The sequence below is a fragment of the Epinephelus fuscoguttatus genome, linkage group LG12, assembly GCF_011397635.1.
Source record: "Epinephelus fuscoguttatus linkage group LG12, E.fuscoguttatus.final_Chr_v1".
Taxonomy (NCBI): Eukaryota; Metazoa; Chordata; class Actinopteri; order Perciformes; family Serranidae; genus Epinephelus; species Epinephelus fuscoguttatus.
Window position 1 is genome coordinate 31,969,824 of NC_064763.1, and position 20,526 is coordinate 31,990,349.

At 41.2% G+C, this 20,526-nt stretch overlaps 1 protein-coding gene across 2 annotated transcripts; it reads right to left on the reverse strand.

The window, feature by feature from the left end:
- Window positions 1–4,929: 4,929 nt before the first annotated feature.
- On the reverse strand, window positions 4,930–18,980 carry LOC125898214 (beta-2 adrenergic receptor-like). Of its 2 annotated transcripts, XR_007450598.1 has the most exons (5): window positions 18,727–18,980; window positions 13,795–13,957; window positions 13,392–13,683; window positions 5,156–12,249; window positions 4,930–5,058 (listed from the first exon to the last, which is right to left on the reverse strand). XR_007450598.1 is itself a non-coding variant. In XM_049591948.1 (4 exons), the coding sequence occupies exons 2-4, from the start codon at window positions 13,952–13,954 to the stop codon at window positions 11,202–11,204; spliced, it is 1,500 nt and encodes a 499-aa protein (XP_049447905.1). In that variant the 5' UTR covers window positions 13,955–13,957; window positions 18,727–18,980; the 3' UTR covers window positions 4,964–11,201. The 2 variants fall into 2 exon arrangements, 1 of the variants encoding a protein (XP_049447905.1); XM_049591948.1 differs by having other exon boundaries at window positions 4,964–12,249.
- Window positions 18,981–20,526: the final 1,546 nt, after the last annotated feature.

A 20,526-nucleotide genomic window follows, 5' to 3' on the forward strand; every position in this document is an offset into this window, starting at 1 on the left:
AACATGTCAAGTAGCAACATTACAAACTGTTCAAACAAGCACTACGCCAATTTGAACTGAAAACACTGTGAGCTAACGTAGGCTAATACACAAATATATTCAAAGCTCACTAATTAAAGTTGATTTATATCTGCTACATTTTTCACACATCGAAATATACCTCTCTGTATAACTATGCGAAACAAATGGTATCCTAGCCTTAATTATCTGCTGCCTATGCCTTGTGTACAACTATGAATAAGTTGAATTTCAAAGGCCATGGACCTCTGTGTCTAAGGTTTTATTAATTATTATTTCCTTTATTCATTCTCAGGTCAAAAGTTTAACTATGGATTTTAAATTTGTTTGTATTTCTCAGATGCTTTGCGAGTGCTTCTCTGCATCTGCTCTTTCCCTTGCGTCGAGCAACGATCCCTCCTCCTGAGCACCCAATGACAAACAAACATAATGTAATGTCTCGGTGACAAACAACAGCCCACTACTGTAGAAGAGCAGCCATCCAGGGCCACACGTGCACAGAGATGCACACACACAAACAGTTGCTTACAGGCACCTGCACACACATTCTTTGAAAAGGAGGAAATGGGAGGAAAGCCGGCTCAGAAGTGTTCCTACCTTGCTATATTTAGTGTCAGTGAAACTCTAGTGCTGTGTTTGATAGCCTCTTCTTGTTTGTTTGCAACTCCTTGTGTGATTTGAAGGTACAAATTGACCCTCTCATTCAAGGAAAGTTACTATGTAGATGTGCATGAGCTGCAGCTAGAGATACTGTGCAGTTGTTGACATTTGAGAAGAAGGGTCGCTGTGTTCAGGTGTTGCAAAGCCCCACATCATGTACTGCACATTTACAGTATACAAAACAGCCTTTGGGTCTCATACCACTTTCTGAGGAATGCGGTGTGTTTGTACGTGTGTGACACCAACACACAGACAAACACACAGACAGAATATCTGTCTGTTCTCACTGTCTTTCTTGCTTTTTGGCAGGAGATGTCGGGTCGGCTTCAGTTCAGGCAGCAGCACACGCTCACCCTCTATAAACTCTCTGTGATCATAAGATACACTTGGCACTTCTCTCTCACACACATTCAGGACATTGTGTATCTGTGGATGTGTATTCGGCATAGCCAGTGTATGCATGGGTGTGTGTGGTAACATGTGCTTGCATGTGTTTGCACATATGACTTGAGCAAGCGTCTGTGCATGCTGTTGCTTACACATGTGCATATGCATGGTGCATTTGTAGCTGTTCTGCATGTCTGTGCCTTTTCACAAGTATGTATATGTGCTTGAGAGACGGGGGGAGTGCGCACATGTGTGTGTGTGTGTGTTTATCTAGAGGGCATACCTCCAGTCCTGTGAGCTGTGTACAGAGGCCTGAGGCACAGCCCAGAGGCTCTCTCTCTTGATCTACATGGATTATACTGCATCTGCCTGTCAACAGGGGTGTGTGTGTGTGTTTGTAATCTCGCATGTAAACGCTTGTATCTTTGTGGTTGAGTGATCACACAGGATATATGAGATTGCCTGCTGTCAGCTATATAATGCCAGTTAACACCCCTTAACAGGATAAAACAGAGCCACACCCAGATAAATTGACAGTGAAGTGAGGGAAGACACTGACACGTAGAAACGAGAGTGGGCAGGATGTAAAACATTTAAAGTGTGCCTCTTTTAAATTGGTCCTTTTCTTTACTGATTTAAATGCAAACATGTGCACAACAATGTGAGTTTGAATTAGGTTAAAGGTTAAGGGTTAAGTAGCAAACAGAGAGAAAAGATGGTACTTGTTGTTAATATCTATGTGTTAACGGGAAATTTGCCACCTTTAATGTGGATGCCCACTCAGTGTTGATGTTAAATGTATTCAACTGAAGCAATACATTCCCCAGTGTGTGCTATATTGACTGAGAGAGCTGCAAAATCAGTTGTTCTCCCTGCTTCCAGCAGTGTTATTTGATGTGACACTGACGTAGTTAGATGCAGAAAGACCTAGAGGTTACTCTTTGTTCTCTTTGCAAACTAGCTACCAACAGCCCAAATGGCATTTTACTATGTTTTGGCAGGTATTCACCCATATTTATTCTAGTCAGAGTATACGCTTGAAAAATGCAGCAGAGAGAAGCTGAGGCTGCGGCTGCATCAGCTGTGCAAGAGGATATGGCCGGCGGCTTGCCAGTGGCAGGGACCTTCCAGAGCCTGAGAGCAAACACTGACTGGCAGTGTCTTCGCTCAAATTGCCCTTAGAAGAAAAAGAAAAGTTTAACAGTGAAGAGAACTTTTAATTAAGTCATCATGTCTTGTCATACTGTATGTTCCAAAGCGGCAATATGAAGCGCCAAAGCATAGAGCATCTTTTGAGCGAATATTCCCACTGAAATCTGAACTGAGGACACAGACAATAAAATATTTTACACAGCACTGAATAACTGAATCGTGACGCAAGTTAGACATAATGGCCAAAGTACATGGAATACAGACGTGGTGCATCATGTAGGCAGGTGGAGCAGGGGTTTTTTGCATACTACACAGACTTCATCTTTGTAACTGTGGATGCAGGTTTGGAAGCATAAAGGCTAACTGGTACTGAGTTAATTAAGTGGATCGTTTTAACCACAGGATGCATTGACATGATTGATTTATTATAATGTAAAATGTAAATACACCCACCAGGTTGCTCTGCTAGATCACACTGCCTCTGGTACAATGAGGTATTTATTTTGTTTATTTCTAAACAGATTTTTTTTTTTAACACAATGCCATGTAGTTTTTTCTTGTTGGATCTGTCCCTCATGTTAAAAATTAAACATCTCTCAAAGCTCTGTGTGTGTTAGGCCTGCTGCGCATGGAAGCTTTAGGCCCTGATCACACAGAAAGCGTTTTACCAGCTATAGGCGGCTCTTAATAATTGTTTTAAATGAGAATTAAGCTGTTTGCTTTGCTATGTGCCTCGCATTTCTGGGCTCTAGGCCCCTGGGGCCGTATTCACAAAGCTTTCTAGTACTAAGAGTTGCTCCTAGTGGTGAAATTCCAAGAAAATTCTTACAATTTCCCCTCAAAGTTAAGACTAGGTCCTTGTAAAGATAAAAGTTATTCACAAACCATCTTAGCCCTCAAAAGAGCTCCTAAGGCGAAAAGCTGTTAGGAGCAGGGAGGAGGATTTTTAAGAGGCTTACGAGTTTCTTAATCAGAGGAATAAAAATGGTGGAAACACAAAGAGGTCGGAGAATTATTTTCCAAACACTGAATGACAGGGAGTAAATGAAATGCCATAGATTAGATTGTGCAGGGATAATATTTGTGTCGATCTAATTAGGGATATGCACGCCTTTCCCATCTAATACAATATCATTATAATGGCAGAAATAAAATGATCACATCACTAAGATACAAAAATGCAACAGTGCAGCAGTGATGACTTGGGTCTGTCTCAACCGTCCATCAGCAGTGATCACACTAACACTGACAACACTTTCACGGTCAGCAGTTCATTTCATTTCCACTGGGTGTCCACACCTTGCTGGCTCACAAAAGGGCGTGTCTCTGACAACCAATCACATCTGTTAAAAGCAAGCATCACACCTAGCAACAGGGTCGACCACACCCCCTCACTAAGGTTAAGGTTTCTGTCCCTTCCTTGCTCAGAGTTACTCTGAGAACTTTTCTAAATCACTCCTAAGCCAGGAGCTTACTAAAAATTTTTACACTAAGTTAGGAGTTCTCTGAGAGTATTCTCAGAATGTTTGTGATTACGGCCCCTGGTGTTTTTACCATTGCGAACTTAACTCCTCGAGTTGAAAAAACTTCAGCTCAGAGCGGAAAAGCGCCCCACGTCATCTCCACTTTTTTTTCCCACTGTCCAGTCGGATGATTTGAGAGATGGGCCTCTGTGGTGGTCACGACAAAAAGTTTACAGTTGGCCAACAAGAGAGGAGAAACTAGTGGTAGCAGTTGATAGATACTCAGAGCAATAAGACTTTAAAAAACACATGATCTTCAGTGGAAAACAGCAGGTGTGGAAGTATTTAAGTGCAGTACTTGGCATGTTGATGGCATTGTTGAGGTGAAGCTCCTGGACCAACTTCTGGTATTCCCCATGATCCACCCTCTTTTTTAGGGTCTCGTGTACAGACTCTGTTTTGGCCAACAAAGTAATAGCTATAGGCGCACCATAATATCCGATTGGACATTGACATTTTCCCTTTTAAAATCTGCAGCCTCAGTCTTATAAATTCAAATAAAACTTTAGAGCATTACACTGAGATTCAATTAAAGGCTTAATTAGGATATAAACATTTTCAGAGAAAATGGTCTCAGTACTGGGAAAAATCATTTTACGTAATCAAACTCCTGAGGGGGATTTTTGCACAAGATCCTCTCCAAAGCTGACGTCAGAGCAATTAGACTTCAGCAGATAATTTCACCACAAATTTAAGTTAAGTAACACAGCTGAAAAACTCCATGTTGATGCAGTGATGTATAAGTTCAATCAGCATGTTTTAGGAACACTAGACTGTAAACATAATGGATGTAGCTACTGAGACGTAACCTACTGGTTTGTGGACTCCTGTTTTGAAGCGTCGAGTTAAGGCTGTCGCCATCGTGTTTTTTTGGAGCCAGAGGTAACCAGAGGCAAGAGGCTATTGGCAGCAGCCTGTCACTCAAAGCAGCTGGCCCTTTATTATGTGTAACTTTAAGCCTTGATAAAATGTAAACAGGCGAGCTATATAAAGGTTCACTCCCTGTACAGTTGTCATGAATGTTAAAATTAGCAAAAGAGACCAAGCTGAAATATAAATTTGTCATGAAGGGAGAAATTAATTGTAGAGACCAAAACCCTTTATTGTACCAGGCTGTAAACTCCATGGGGACTGACTTGCTTCAGGAGCCAGCCTCAAGTGGCCGTTCAAGGAACTGCAGTTTTTGGCATTTCCATGTTGGCTCCATTTTTCAGCCCTGGAGGTTGAGCTTGCAGGTGCAGCAGACTTCAGTAAAGGCGCTTGGTGTTAAATAACGAAAGACACAATCCACAGAACTTGCAAACATCCAGAAGACAATCTGTTGGCAGATTTTAATACTTAAAACAAACACAAATTTAAAAAAAGACAAGACACTTATAGAAACAACAAACATATGACACGCAACAAGTACATACCGAAATTGGAAACAAGTCACATTCACAGACATGCACACAACGTGCTCAGTGTGTTTTCCCATCGACCCGTAACGCTGTGTGTGTATTGAGGCAGTATAGCTGATTGTATTTCCTCTGCAGCAGCTGATAGCCGCTGTGACCGCCCGCACCTGTCACTGTACGTCCTGCCTCACAAACACACACACACACACACACACACACACACTTTAACTTGAATGCAAACAGGGAAGCCGAGTCTGGTTGACTGAACAAGCACAAAAAGTCTCTGTTCCGCGGGCTTCGTTTAAAAGGTTAAAGTTGCGGTGCAAATAGAATCACATTTCCTGATCTCATTTTATTTGTTGACAAAGAGCCTTTTGAGATAATGTTTTTCCATCTTTTCCAGAGTTACACTAATTTCTTACATGCCACATGAGATTACATTTGCTTGGTCAACAGCATGCAGCTCATGGTCTGTTTTTTAACCCAGCTGCCAACTTGACAAATCAGAAATTCTGTCGGTATGTGCAAATGCTAAGACAAAAAAACTGCAATGCAGGAGTTGGCACTGTTTAAAGGAAGAATCAGATTAGCATCCATTCAAACAAACTGTATCTGCACCACTGTTTTCTCTCAAGAATGAAATCTACAAGTGGCATCAAAAACATTGGATTTACTGGTAATTTCTAACTGAAGAATATAAGAGTATAATTTTATTGACGACAAATCACAAAGTTAGCGAAATGATCATGCTTGTTTGGCCCAAATTCCATCAGGTTGTTTGTTAGAAAGCAAGTTGTGCTACATATATTAAACTAAATTGGACTTCATTTGTTTGCTGCTATGTTCAGCACATCTTCCTCTTTTTCTTACGTTTCTCTGCTTCTCTCCTGTGATCACACACCGACACACCCATAGCTAAGTGACAGATTTAAACAGTACAATGTCAAACTTCATTCTTTTACTCACAAAAAATATCCAACAGAGTATGAATAAATATTTACAGAGATGAGATGACATTCATGTGAGTCTGATGGAGGTAGAAAGAAGAATCTGCTCCTCTGGTGAAAAGCTACACACTGTAAAACTTTCAGGTTCAACAAAGCAATTGTCGTCCCAGACAGACACGTATAACATAAAATGACTTGTTTTGAGAGTAGACTTGTGTTTCAGTGCTGTTTAAACTCCACACATATTAACAGACATGATACAAAACACACATAAAAGGAACAGTATGTAAGATTTAGGGGGATTTAGTGGCATATTGCAGTGAAGAATGCAGATTGCAACCAGCTTAAACCTCTCCTGGTTATAATTCCTTCAGTGTTTATTGTTCAGATGATTTTTACCGGGAGCCAAATTGTCCGCAGAGGTCTCTTCCTCTCCAAAACAAATAGACCAGGTGACTGAGACCAGTTGAAACATTAAATAAAGCTGTTTCTCCTATGCTGTTTGACACGTCACAACATTTACTAATGTGTGCTCACCTTATATCTTAACCAAACTTTCAGGAGGTTTTTACCAGGAGCCAAATTATCCACAGAGGTCTCTTCCTTTTCAGAAACAAACAGACACGGTGCTTTAAACTGGTCAAAACACTGAGTAAAGCAGATTCAAGTTAAAAAGAATCAGTGTTTTCCAGTGCTCTTGTGGTAGAGCAACCCTCACTCTGAGGTCATCGGAATCTGGCGCTTGGGCAGTGACTTTTGGAAAGAGACAGCCGTCCTTTAACGTGGGCGTTATATGTGGCCAGTCGCCTCGGCGGGGTCAGAGGGAAACGTGGCGGGATAAGAACAAAAGTTAAGGTGGCAAAAGTCTGAGTAGGGTCGGCGGGAGGGTTGGTGGATGGGTCCAACAAACACTGACTTTGACTCAGGAGAGCAGTGTTCTTGTCCCATAAGATTATACAGCCAAACCCTGTTCTTTTTTCCTAAACCCATCCACATGTATTTGTTGCCTGAACCCAATGTTGTGTGTTAGTTGTTGGAGGAAAAAAATGGTCAATTTGCAGTGTTGTACCGACATAGTACTTTATTTTGAAAACAGAAGTGTATTTTGAAAGAAGACAATGCATGTAACAGGCAGATCTTGGCATCCCAGGATGTCAACCACCAACACACCCAGGGTACCTTTCATATTGTATCTGGACGTGGAAAGTCAATGACCCAACGCCGATATGTGACAAGGTCGGAGTGAGAACGTGCCGGGCAGAGTGGCTACTAACTACAGTGGCTGTGAAAACTGGCCTTATCTAGAGCCAGTGTTTGGTTTGTCCGTTCTGGGCTACTGTAGAATCATAGCGGTTCAATATGGCATTCTTTGTGGATGAAGACCTGCTCCCTATGTAGATATTAACGACTCATTGAAAGGCAATGAAAACACAATAATTCTTATTTTCAGGTGATTATACACTAAAGAAAACATCTTATATTATATTACATTTCTGCCAGTATATCCCCCTAAATCCTGCACACTGGACCTTTAAAACAATTTGGTTCTTTCTCAAGAACCAGATAAATTACTGAATTATTGAATTTAGAATAAAAAACAACAACAACAGTATTCAAATGTTAATCCAAGTCTCATACACAATACAGTAAATAACAAACATTCAAGGGCATGATTCAAGCTTTAAAATGCAGAAACAGCAACTAATGATATCACAAGTAGACAAAACAACACATTTACTTCACACAACTGCCAATTACTAACCCTCAATACCTTAGAGACATTTCACACACATAAATTAAACATTTATCCATACATATACAAGCTGGGGAGATTACTCTATTTTGTAATTTGTATCTGACTGTACATCGTCTCTATGGATACAATGTATGTCAGCTACTTTATCATCGTCATCTAATCCAAACACAATTCATAACTCATGTATAAAAGTAAGCACTTAAAATATGTGTAATCTGACTGCTACGTTTTTACAGTGAGTGTGACAGGCAATGTTATGAAAACCAATCCCACTGCATGAAAATGATCTCCCCAGCTCTGTCTGACAGATTCCAATGTTCTCACTATAACAGAGAGCTAAAGCAGACAGGATGAAAGCAAAGAGTGGGTAGATGCTGATGTTTGGAGAAATACAGAGAGGGAACTTATCTCGAGTGAATACGCGTTCAAAGAAAGCGAACACAAGAAGAGAAAGTTATGATAGTCACAAGTTTGGGTCTCAGATGTTTATCTCTTAGACAAATATACACCAGTAAATGAGGTTGGACCAGCTGTGAGGTTTATCAGGAAGGAATGAAAAACAAATATCTAAGAAGGTTTTGATAAGTGAGCCTCAAATGAGTCCCTCTGTTTCAAATAAGACTTTTAGCCACAGGGCAAAACAAAATGTATTTTTTAATCTCTGCTTCCCAGAGGTTTTGGCTGATTGTGCAGCATGGGCTTGAGACGCTAAAGTCCTGCGTGTGCTTACTGGCTTATGGGTTTGTGTAGAAAATGACAATGATAATTCTGATGTGTATCATATGGCCTGTGTGTGTTTTAGACTGCAGAGGCTTCAGTAATGTGGAAGCTTTGCAAGATCCTAACTAAATGGTCATTAAAGTTCACTTAAAGGTCTGAAAACTGTTTTTTTTTTCTCTTCAGCTTTTTACTATGCGATGTGGGATCCTACAGTGACGCACAATTTTCGGCCAAAGTTAGTTTAAGCAGCCCAGTCTCATAGGTTCCTGCATATCACGAAAATATTACATTTGCACATTTGCCAAACTGCAGATTTCTGTTCGAGACCAACAAGTAACATAAGCGTTTGTGTTTTATGGCTTCAGTCATGGGTATTTTACTGCGACCTGTTGGTGTGTATCCATCAGCTGTTCAGCTCCAAGTATTATTGTTTTTGTAGCGACTGGGGGTGTGTTTCCATTGGCTTTTAGGCTCCACGTGTGGGTGTTTTGTTGGGACTTGTCGTCGGACTTGGTATCACAAAAAGCCCTTGTTTTTTTTACCGAGAAATAGCTCCTTTTCCTGGAAAGATAGTGCCTTCCAAATGGGGTATTTTAAGCCAAAACGTGGTCTGTTCCTTACCATTACCAGGTGGTTTTTGTGCCTAACCCTAACTACACATTAACCACAGCGTTTTGAAACTTGAAATGTAAGTTTCCAATTTATCTGCTACATAACAATGTGTATATGTAACGTATCCAGCGTTCATTGCCAACATCTTTTCCGGTGATTGGGTTGGTTTTTTAGTTAGTTTGCATAAGTGATTTCAATGGAAGCCGAGAATGTCCTTGCTTGCATTTTGTTTTCCGCCGTTATCTCAAGATCACAAGTTAATAGTGTTGTTATCTCAAGAAAATGACCTTTGTTATCTTGAGATAATGAGATCATCAACTTATTATGATGAGGAAGCAAAAGGTCGTTTTGTCCTTTTTCTTATGCTGCAAACACCCTGGCGCCGCTGCTGTGTGGTGTGTCATGACACATCACACTGCAGCTCTTAAATAGATGAACACGTAAAGTTCTTACTACTTTTACTGAAAGATCTGCATCTATGCAGTAGCTTAAAAGCATGTGTGGACACTCACCAATTAAAGTTGATTTCTCACCTGAAGAGCCAGTCACCAGAGCTATGACTCCTCAGGCAATATCTTTTTACCATTGTCTTTATAATGTCAGAACTGTGGGTTGTTTAGCTCGGAATATTTCTCAATTTCAACAACATGTCTCTCCCCATCCATTCTTTGTCTCACACAAGACAGCAACAGAGTTCTCTTTGCTTCAGTGGTGAGGAGAGGAGTTGAGCTGCCACGGGAGCAAAGAAAAAGAGCTGCTACAGGAACTGGTATGTACAAACAGACAGTTAGTGGGGGGAAAATGCATTTATTCTGGGGGCAGCCAGGCTGGAATAGGACAGTGGCGTAAAGTGCAGTGGGGCAGTGCATCCAGGAGTGCCGGCACACATCTTGGTGCCGCTGGTAGGAGAGGGTAGGGGCGTATTTATTGAAGCTCAGCATTCACCATCAGTGTGTTTTGGCCTTGTGTTTGTCATCAGGAATGCCGTTTCAGCATGCATGGAGGTCGTCCTGACAACTGAAGCCACTGATTCAAATTGACAATATCAGATCAAGGAGTACCTATTACTGAACAACATATCAGATTGTACATCAGTCGAGGTCTAACACAGGCAGAAATTGTTATGAATCCTCCCTCCCAGTAATGTGACCGCGGAACCAGACCCTTATTTTCGAGTTAGCCATAATTATCTTGTGATAAGTAAGTTGTTTGCTTGTGATAAATTACCTTATTGTCTCTAAAAAATGGTCTTTTATTTTCTTGAGAATTGACATAAATGAACCCATTTCCACAAGAAAACAACTTGTTTCCTCGAGATAATTGAATAATTAACTTGTGATTTGAAGATAATGGCATTAAAAATAGTAACTGCAAGCACAGCTGTTCATGAATTAGCCGAGTTTTCAGTTGTAATGCTCTTGCTAAATGATACCTAAAACATATTTTTAAACTTTGATTGTTGCTTATTTTGTCATAAAGATTACACATAGAAGAAAGAAAAATGCTTAAATAAAAATTTTCAGGTGCTTTAAGAAAAATAAGAAGAACATTTTCTTATGGGGACCTCAGTCCCCCAAACCCATCAGTCAGGGTCTGGTATAAAAAGGATTTTCCTATTTTACCGCTTCAGTAAAGGAGCATTTTGGAATTTCATTATCAACCTTTGACATGGAACAGCAAAATTGTTCGTCAACATTTTACTCCTGTCTTTGTCTATATTTCATTAGCAAATAATAAATATGCAGTTATAATTTCTGTTTTTTAGTCTTCCTGGTCTGATATCATTATTATTCAGGCTATACATTTTGTTTACTTTTGCATTGTGAGGTTGTAATCCAGCCTTATTGTGCCCATTCTAATATATTTCATTCACAAAAAATATCAGTAACATTGACTGAAATAAACAGAATATTAAGTAACAAAATTAGAAGCTAAAGTCTCAACCCAAAACAAACATTCTGAGCTTCATCAAATTGATGTTCACAGCACGGCAATGCAAAAACACTGTAAAGTCTTCAATCCTAATTGGTCAAGCGATTGAAGCCAGACTTTCCTTACAGCTTCCGTTAGCAGAATTGTTGGCCTGCCAGTTTGTCAGGGAACCAGGAGCAACTTCTAAAACCTGCTCACAGCAAGAGGCCTGAGGAGCCAAATTTAGTGAGCTGTCTTGAATAGAGCTTTCCAAACTGTCTTTCCATCCTGACCTCTGCTGAGCGTCCAGCCCCCTGACACCATTCAGGTCTGAGTTCTCTTTCATCCTGCCTGGGGGCTTGGAGTAACATTCTCTCTCCCTGCACCATCCCCATCCTCTCCTTCCTCCCAAGCTCCCCCTTTTGCCCCTCAAACAGAGTATCTCCTGAAAGGCGTGCCTGAAGTCAGGGCTACGGCAGTAGATGAGCGGGTTGAAGGCTGAGTTGGAGTATCCCAGCCAGTTGAGGAGTCTGAAGAGCAGCCTAATGTCACCCAAGTTGAGGAAGGTCATGAGTATGTTGAGGATGAAGAAGGGTAGCCAACAAATTGTGAAGGTTCCCATGATGATCCCCAGAGTTTTCACAGCCTTGTGCTCCTTCAGACAGAACTTAAGACGCTTTGTGGCAGAGTGCTTTCCTTCCCCTTTGTCTGTCCTTGCTCTGCTTTCTGCTAACTTTTCCTCCTTACCCATGTCAGTATCTCCTGTTTTCTGCATGTTTAATCTGTCTTCTCCTGCTTGTTCTCCCACCTCCCTTCCTACTCTGAGTTTATTCATCACTGGACTATCATCGGGATAAGTCAGCTGTGCAGTGTAATGCAAGTTATAGAAGTGCCTCTCCCTCCCTCTGATCTTCTCCAGCTGCTTCTGAGCCTCCTGGAAGACCCGGGTATACAAGAAGATCATCACCACCAGCGGCAGGTAGAAGGACACAATTGAGGAGGACACTGCATATGCTGCATTGGTGTTGAAATCACAGCAGTGCTCGTTGGCCAAGCACTGACGAGCTTCCTCATCATCTGAAACCCACAACTTCAGATGGATGGGAAGGAAGGAAATGAGGGAGGCCACTGCCCAAACCCCAAGGACCACTGCAAAGGCTCGACCTCTGTTCAGCAGCAGGAGACAAGAGAATGCACACAGGTGAAGAATATTGTAAACAGGTGAGAGATGTTGATTTGATATTATTTGAGGTGTTTAAAACTGGCAAAATGTGTTAACTAGCTAACAAACCATCTCCTTTGCCTTGGCCACATTCTAAATTTAACTGTACTACTGCACAAAATTAGCATTGCATTCCGCTAACATTGTCAGATTCATGATGGATCATGAAAAAATCAGTGCTGCAGAACCAGATATATCTCCTTTTTTATTCTATGCAATCTTCTTCCTTGTCAAAAAAACCACATTAACTACATTACCCACAATGCAATGTGAGCAGAAAGTTACTGTTGCATTTCAGATGGTCATGATTTCAAAATCCCAGCTGCTGTATGAAACGAGTCTTGCATAGCTTGAGCTATCTTGCGCTGTGCAAGTGCAGGAGAAAGGTCTAGCTGAACCCATTGTAATTCTGCACTGAGGGATAAAAAGTGCTCTACGTTGTTTGTATTTCTTTAAAGCAATCACAGTTGACTTGAGTGGCACTAAGCTCAGCAACAGTGCCCTTGCAAAATAGTGTCAGAAAGGAATTTGTTTTGGTGAACATTTGCATGTAGGGAGGCGAGCCCTGGTATAAAAATGGCTCAATCCCTGACAAAGAAAATCATTAAAAGCCGTTTTAGTGTGTAGATTGTTATATCAGAGGTTGTTGTTGTTTCATGCACAGTGCTAAAACAAAGCATTGATATAGGTCTGGTTATGTGAGACTAGTTTCCGGAATGAGGGGATTTAGAAAGTGGTAACATGCAGGAATTGTGTTACCTTCTGAAATAGGCAGCCATTGACTTATACCCACAATCTACATTCTGTGAGACTACTGTTGCTGTTAGGATTCAGCTTTGGCAGCATGTTGTACCACTGGACACATCCCAAAACATGATGGTTTGCCTTTGACAGTAGATGAAAACACCTGCCGTGTCATTACTGGCTGGGGTGTGGCCAGATCTACTCAACACTAGAGAGGTTGTAGTGCAGCAGCAGCGTTCCTCACCTTGAATGACTTTGTACTATTGCATAAGTAGGAAGAAACACTTGTGATTGAAAGTTTATAATTTAAATAATTGCTCTCCTTCAGTCCTTCAATCATACCTGGTGAGTAGCGTTGGGTAGCGGAGCGGTGAGGTAATGGCGAGGTAGCGGTCCAGAGCAATCACACACAGGGTTTCAATGCTGGCCGTCACACACAGCACATCAGCTGCTGTCCAGAATTCACACATGAAGTTTCCAAACTGCCAAGCTCCCAACAGTATGTAGCTGCAGCCAAAGGGCACCACAACCAAACCCATTATGAGGTCGGCAACAGCCAGTGAGGCAATGAAGAAGTTGGTGACTGTCTGGAGTCGCTGGAACCGCAGGATGGCTGTAATCACCAGCACGTTACCTGCACAGGGGAAAAGATAGATTCAGAGTGTTGTAATTAAAAGTTATCCTCCAATCAATTAATTCAACAAACCATCAATGAAATGAAATAATGACATTTTTCGTAACTTACCAAAAACTATGGCCAGAACCAGGATGGCCATTGCAACACCCAGCAGCACCAGCTCTGCATCACTGTACTCTGAAGATCTTGCCGTCAAATCAGGGACTAGGGAGAAGTTGCTGGACTGTGATTGGTTAGCCAGTGCTGAGACAGCACTTGCATGTTCCATGATCTACAGTCAGGAGACACAGATTAATACAACTTTGGTCATGATGGATTAATAGAGCACAGAAGAGCTCAAATGATGTGGGGACGAGTTGGGGTTTTGAGTCTGAAGGTTATTCCACTGTCCAAATGAATGGAATTGCACATGTTGTCCATCATATGTGATTTTGCCTGTGAGTTAACTACTTGCATATGAACATATTCTTTCTGCTGAAGAGCATGCCAAGCTGTAGTGGAGCGGTATTTTCAGAGGGACATTGGTCACCTGGTGAGAGTTTCTTTTTTCATTACAATGATGAATGTATGTGCTTTTTCACAGAGGAAGTTATGTATCCCTCTGTGTCATTGTGAGTTCATTGGGTTCAGTGGTCTGCATCCATATGAGTCGCTCACCCAGGGTGCAAACTACAGGGGGAGCCAGGAGGAGCTTGGCTGTGTAAAATGAGGCTATTACTGATGTATGACTGGTTCATGATGATGATCGAGAAATTACTATGCTCATGTGTATGTGAGGACTGGATGTCTTGTAAGCAGCCTGCTGTGCTTTTGATTTAACATTTATACATTTGTGCACTTATAGGCTGTTTTGCAATTTCACCTACTCGTCTTATTTGTACCGATAAACCACAGAGTGTAGCACGTCACTCTCTAGAGCACAGTGTGCCCTGCTTAGCTGGCTGTATTGGTTTTTATACCCATGTGGAGTTTTGATGTGGTCAACTTATTATAATGTGCTAACATAAAGCAAGTTGGCCTACATGCTTGCAGCGATGACTGTGTCTTTTTGACACACCTTCCTGAAGAAGGTGGCTTCCTGAAACCCATGATCTAGTTCACACACTGCTTTCACCCACATGTTGGCATATAATGTGTGACATCAGCTTGTGTACTGCTGTTGCATCTAAGTTTCTCATATCCGGCTTACCATTTACGTCAGGTCTTCAGTCAATTCACGGCATACAAAGTATATTTTGGTTTTACAATGGGAGGGATCAAATATCGACAGGTCCAGGTTTACATCTGGTTTCTGCACACACATGCATAGCATTCAGGTATATGCTGGGGAAGATGGATGACTGCCTTGGTGTTGGGGCTTCTAAAATACCATATGAGCAGCAATAGCAGAGCATAAACCATCATATTGCACCTCATTACTATGGGTGCACTGGTTGTATATTGCAGTGAGAGGAATACATACATATATATTGTGTGTGTGAATATAGCAGCACAAGCGACTCACCTGACTTGACTACATTTCCTATGCATTTTTATTAGGCATTACATAAAATGTATTCAACTTTTTTTGGACAGGGTTGATTAGCTGCATGATTATGACTGGCTGCAGGGTGTCCATTTATTCCTGATAATGGACACCTACTAAGTAGTCCTAGCAAAACTGTCTATTCACCAGTCAAAATGAATGTGCTGATACAGGCCTGATCAGCCTATATCTACAATGAGTGAGCATAACAACAGGTACGCAGTCAAAGCCTGCGTTTACAATTTATCACATATCTGTTTTCAGCACTGGATGTAGTCTTTCAGTCCCTCATCCTCTGAGCACCACAGACTGGCAACTGTAACACACAAGCTGGGAGAAGTACACTGCTCCTCTGAACTTACTGATATTTGTTTCAGATCAGCAATCATCACTTCCCATTCACTGTTTGCAAACTTGCTACCTCAGGCTACGGCCGGCAGTAACCTTACACATGGCATATCATTTGACCATGGAAATCTTGATATTGATTTGGGGACAATGACATGGCTGGATAGCTGCTAGTTTTGCTGTTAAACATACTGTCAAATTGTATCTACTGTTTGTCAGCCGTACACAATGTTATTAACTGATACTTGTAAGCATAAGATTAGCTTTATGACTCATAGCTTAGCTAGAGGGTTTTATGCAGGCCTCAAGGAAGTGTGCTGGGCTTTGAAGCCAATTTTCTTTTTCCCACAGACTTACACTACAAAAGGGACGTTTGTAAATCAGTGGATACATTCTTTGTAGCATCACAACCCCCACAAAATGAATTGTTTCCCTATCAGGTTTTGATCCATTCAGTCCGATAACATTTGGAGAAAAGCCGCACTGTTGAATCAGTTTATCCCCATTTAAGTTAACGGAGAGCTAAAACGGAAGTAATGCGTTCGGCTGACAGAAGTCTCTAGTGTGCCTGCTCTATAGGCAACACAATGCGGAAGCAGCACCGATCGTCTGGCTAATTTAATACTCAACAGTTGAGCTTTTTCAGCTTCATGTACTACTGAGCAACTTTGATTGTAATGAAGGGGGCCCCGCCTCCATCACTGTATCCAGTTCTCGTTATACATCAGTGGTTTTACTGGTTCAGCAGACTAGAAATATCTCCAGCTGCCAAGTCATATTTAATGAAATTCATTTCCATTACATTACACAACATCTTTATGAGGTGGGAATGATTGTGTTAGGTATTAGTCAAACCCTCAGGTGTTACCAGGGAACTGAGTTACGACTTGTGAAAAACTAGATATTGATTGCATGGTCTCAATGTTCTTTTTGTTTGTTTGTTTGTTTGGCAAGTGCCCATGGTATAATAGGGATAATGCCCTGCCAGCTGACTGTATGGAGAAAGCCAGCTCTGGTTTCCCCGTCATCCATTAATTCCTGATAATGGACCTCTTGTCTGGCGTCATCACTTGTAGCTTTTCTACAGCAATGCCCAAATTCACATCAGATATTGCCATCACCTGGCAATAATACAAGGTGACCAATTACTATTTTGACTGTTCATCTTAACATTCAGGGGATGGTATTATAAGAAATGTAAAGTAAGCGAAGGTTTAGGATGGTAAGTGGTCCCACAACAGCTGCTCATTGTCTGACCTGTTTGTTTTACAGGTGGTGGTGTATTTATTTTTGTGTTGCTCTTATGAGAGGGAGCAGCATGCACGGCTTATGTTTTTTAATGCATCCCTGACTACCTCCCGAGGTTGTTTGCTCAACTGGATCTTCCGTGTGCATGCACACCTGGATTCATATGTATGTTGGCTTTATTCCAACACAATCCTTTGCGCTGTAAAGAGCCGCTTTGATTCGTAAATGTTTACCCACTTCTCCCGTGGTCAATGAGCAAAGTGTTGAATTTTGGGACGCATTTCAATTACCAGGGTGGACCATGACGAGATTTTTTTTTTTTTTATGACAATTATTTCACAAGTGGAATAAATTGCGGCCCTCAGTAAAAGCCTTGCAGTGTCATTACATTACTGTGGTAATACAGCATAATTATCAGTGTTAGTATGCTGTCAGTCAGATGGTCTGCGGTCACAGAAGCTACTTTATGTAAAAATTTGTCACAATTTTTAAAATGTCCTCCACTCAACACATTTCCATTCAGCACAGACAGAGGTGCCAGGGTGTGAGGCAAATGATGGATCTGCTGGAATGTGGACTGCAGACTCATTTGAAAAATCAATCTTTCATTACTGATGCTTAGGAGGCTGTTACTTTTGGAATGGATGGAGCACAGTCTGCGCTGACAGACAGTAATGTATTGCACACCCAATATTATGCCACATACACATAACCAAAGGAATGATTTCATCTTTTACTCATGTTTGCAAAATGTTCTAAGCTTTTGCTGCTTTCGTCATGAAGCTTGAGGCGGACCCTGCCACCCTTTACACTGATGACCCTGGTGCCTTGTGACTGTTGACTGCCCCCATTGATCAGATCGATAATCTGGGCGGCAACCTGCGCTAATACATCAACAAGCTTACGAAAGAGGCTGTATTCACTTTGTTCTTGTCCTTGCCTGAGCTGTTTAAACACACACACACGCACAAAGAAACCTGACCAGCTCTCTGAGGCCGACGGCCAAACACAAAAGATTTACTGTGACATAAATATCCTAATATTTGGGCAAAGATAGCTTAGTGGTGGTAATTATAGTGAACACTTAAACACACAAAAAATGCACACAATAGTACATGCACAGACACACTGGCACACAAGTGCACGTGGAAACACGAAAATACACGTGCACGCAGAACACCCAGCTTTTGCAATTCTTGGTAGGATAAAGGGATGACAGCATGCCAAACTGTGAGCAAAGAGAGATGTCTTTGTAAACTTTGTGAAAGGCACACATGCTCTAATAACATTTTACATCCTGATAAACTAAACTGTGGAGGTTCAAGATGAAAACAAGTTTGGATTGAGTGAGCCAGAGAAACACCCTCACACTTAAACAACCTGAATTATTCCTGCTAAATTGGGTTTGGTCAGAGGTCTTGTTTGTGTGGCAGCTCGTAGAATAAAGAAAAGACAGTCAGAATTATGCCTATATATAATTTAAAAATATAATACCATATTTCAGAGGTAAGATTTTCAACATGTGTGGTAAACATGTTCACAAAATGACTATGACCATATGGTAAAAAAGCTTCAAATCTGACATTAGACTTCAGTTGTGACTGAATTTAACACTGACTTTTAACTGCCTCAGTCCATTGTCATTGGAAAATGGTGCATTTTACAGTGTAAAAACAATATGAAGTGGTTTAATAACTACAGCAAAATAACTTTTATTAGTTTATTGGCATCTAACTGACCTCTTACCATTTAATTGAACACCAACGTCCTTTTAATGCCGCCACAGCTCTTAAAATAGCCATGGTGTCATCACGAGTGGATGTTTTTAAAAGTATATATATATTTAAAGAACACACTGTATGCATGTAGACAAACATATGTAGACAAACCAGACTCAACCTTATTTTTAGTTTTCCTACCTCCAGGCTCCGTCCTGTGATTTACAATCCAGTGACTTGATAATCCAAACACCTTTAAATCCACAACACAAAGTAACATTATAATGTGTTTGTCAGCAGCTTCTGCTCTCTCTTCCTCTTCTGCTGAGGCACCAACGTCTGGTTGTGTGTGACATGCACACACACATACACACACACACACACACACACACACACACACTCTGCCTCGCTCTCCCCTTCCCCTACATGTATGAACACACTCTGTCAGCCCTCAAGCACACTTGCCCTTTTGAAGCAGCTGAGCCCGTCACCCTTTTTTTATAAGCAAGCCCTCATGACATCACAGCAGGACAGTAGCCTATCAGAGGCCAAGGAATGCCTTTTAGTGTATATCGCATGTCTGGCTGTACTGACACCTCAGCAGCACCCGGTGCCCTCTGGGAAATATTAGTTTTTTAACCTCTGTTTATTCAGGGCAAGTTTGCTGAGCTCATTCTCAAACTGGAGCTGTGGTATAAAACCAGACTTCTGTTTTTGTCTGCTGGGTGGCTGTACCGCTGCAGCAGAGCAGTCTTAAATATAACCACAACCTGAATGAACTATGTTAATGTTTTCATATAGAGTACTTCACTTTATCTTATTGAGACACTGCAATACAAATATTGTATTTACAGTCACAGTTAAGTTTAAAGCGGCTAAAACAGAATGGCTCAAGGCTGTTGTTGTGGTTATGTAGGACAATTTGGAAACCACAGTAAACAAACACTTCATGCTGCATGTTGAATTCAGGTCAGAGGATACAGCAAAGTACAGAACGTTCAGTGTGTGCCTCTTGTTTGTGCAAGATTTTTCTTTTAAAATAGAAATTGCTTTACGTTAAGAGTAAGCTCAAAAAGCTGAACAACGACTCAACAACCTGCCTGTAGTTTTATTTCAGCTTAAACTGAGTTTAACTGAATCTACTGAGCAGCACTGGTCCGTGGCATAGGCAGTATAGGCAAATGCTAAAGGGACTCTCAACCATAGGGGCGCCACAAACTGGGAAAAAAAAAAAAATCAAAATGTTTATCTTTCACTATTTTTACCTCAGCCAAGGAGGTTATGTTTTCGCCGGGGTTGGTCTGTTTGTCTGTTTGTCTGCAAAATAACTAAAAAAGTTCGGATTTTGATGAAATTTTCAGGAAAGGTTGATAATGGGACAAGGAACAGATGATAAAATGTTGGTGGTGATTGGTTGAAGCGAATTGGATAAAATAATAAAGTGGCGGGAAATCCGAGCTGCTTGGCGGAGGTCTGCGCTCTCCGAGTACTTTTCTAGTTACTAATACTATTACTACTATTATTTTGAAATATTACGTAAGGTCACAAGTCACAACCACATAACTACATAACAAAGCCCACTAAATAATGGTGAGGCCTTTTTGTTGTGTGACTTAAATTTGAAAGGACAGACACAGGAAATGGCCACGCTCAGCAGTCAGACAGGAGTCACTATACAAACCAATCAGAGCCGACAGATATCTTTCCCTTCTTCTGTAAATGTTCAGTCTGATAAATACGGAAAAGTTAGTCAAGTTAGTGCCCAGCGTGACCTCACATTTTCCAGGCGGTTTAAGATGCATGCACGGCCCCTAATTTTCAGAGCTGGTACCTGTGGTTATTCCACAGGCTAGTTAATAACATATCGGGCAGGAAATCCAAAGTGTGGGATCATTTTGAGAAGGTGAAGGACGAACCCAAGGTGATATGTAAACTCATCTTCATTGGTTGACAACAAACATGACGTATGAAACATGGAAGTAGCTACATGCTCATTAGCCC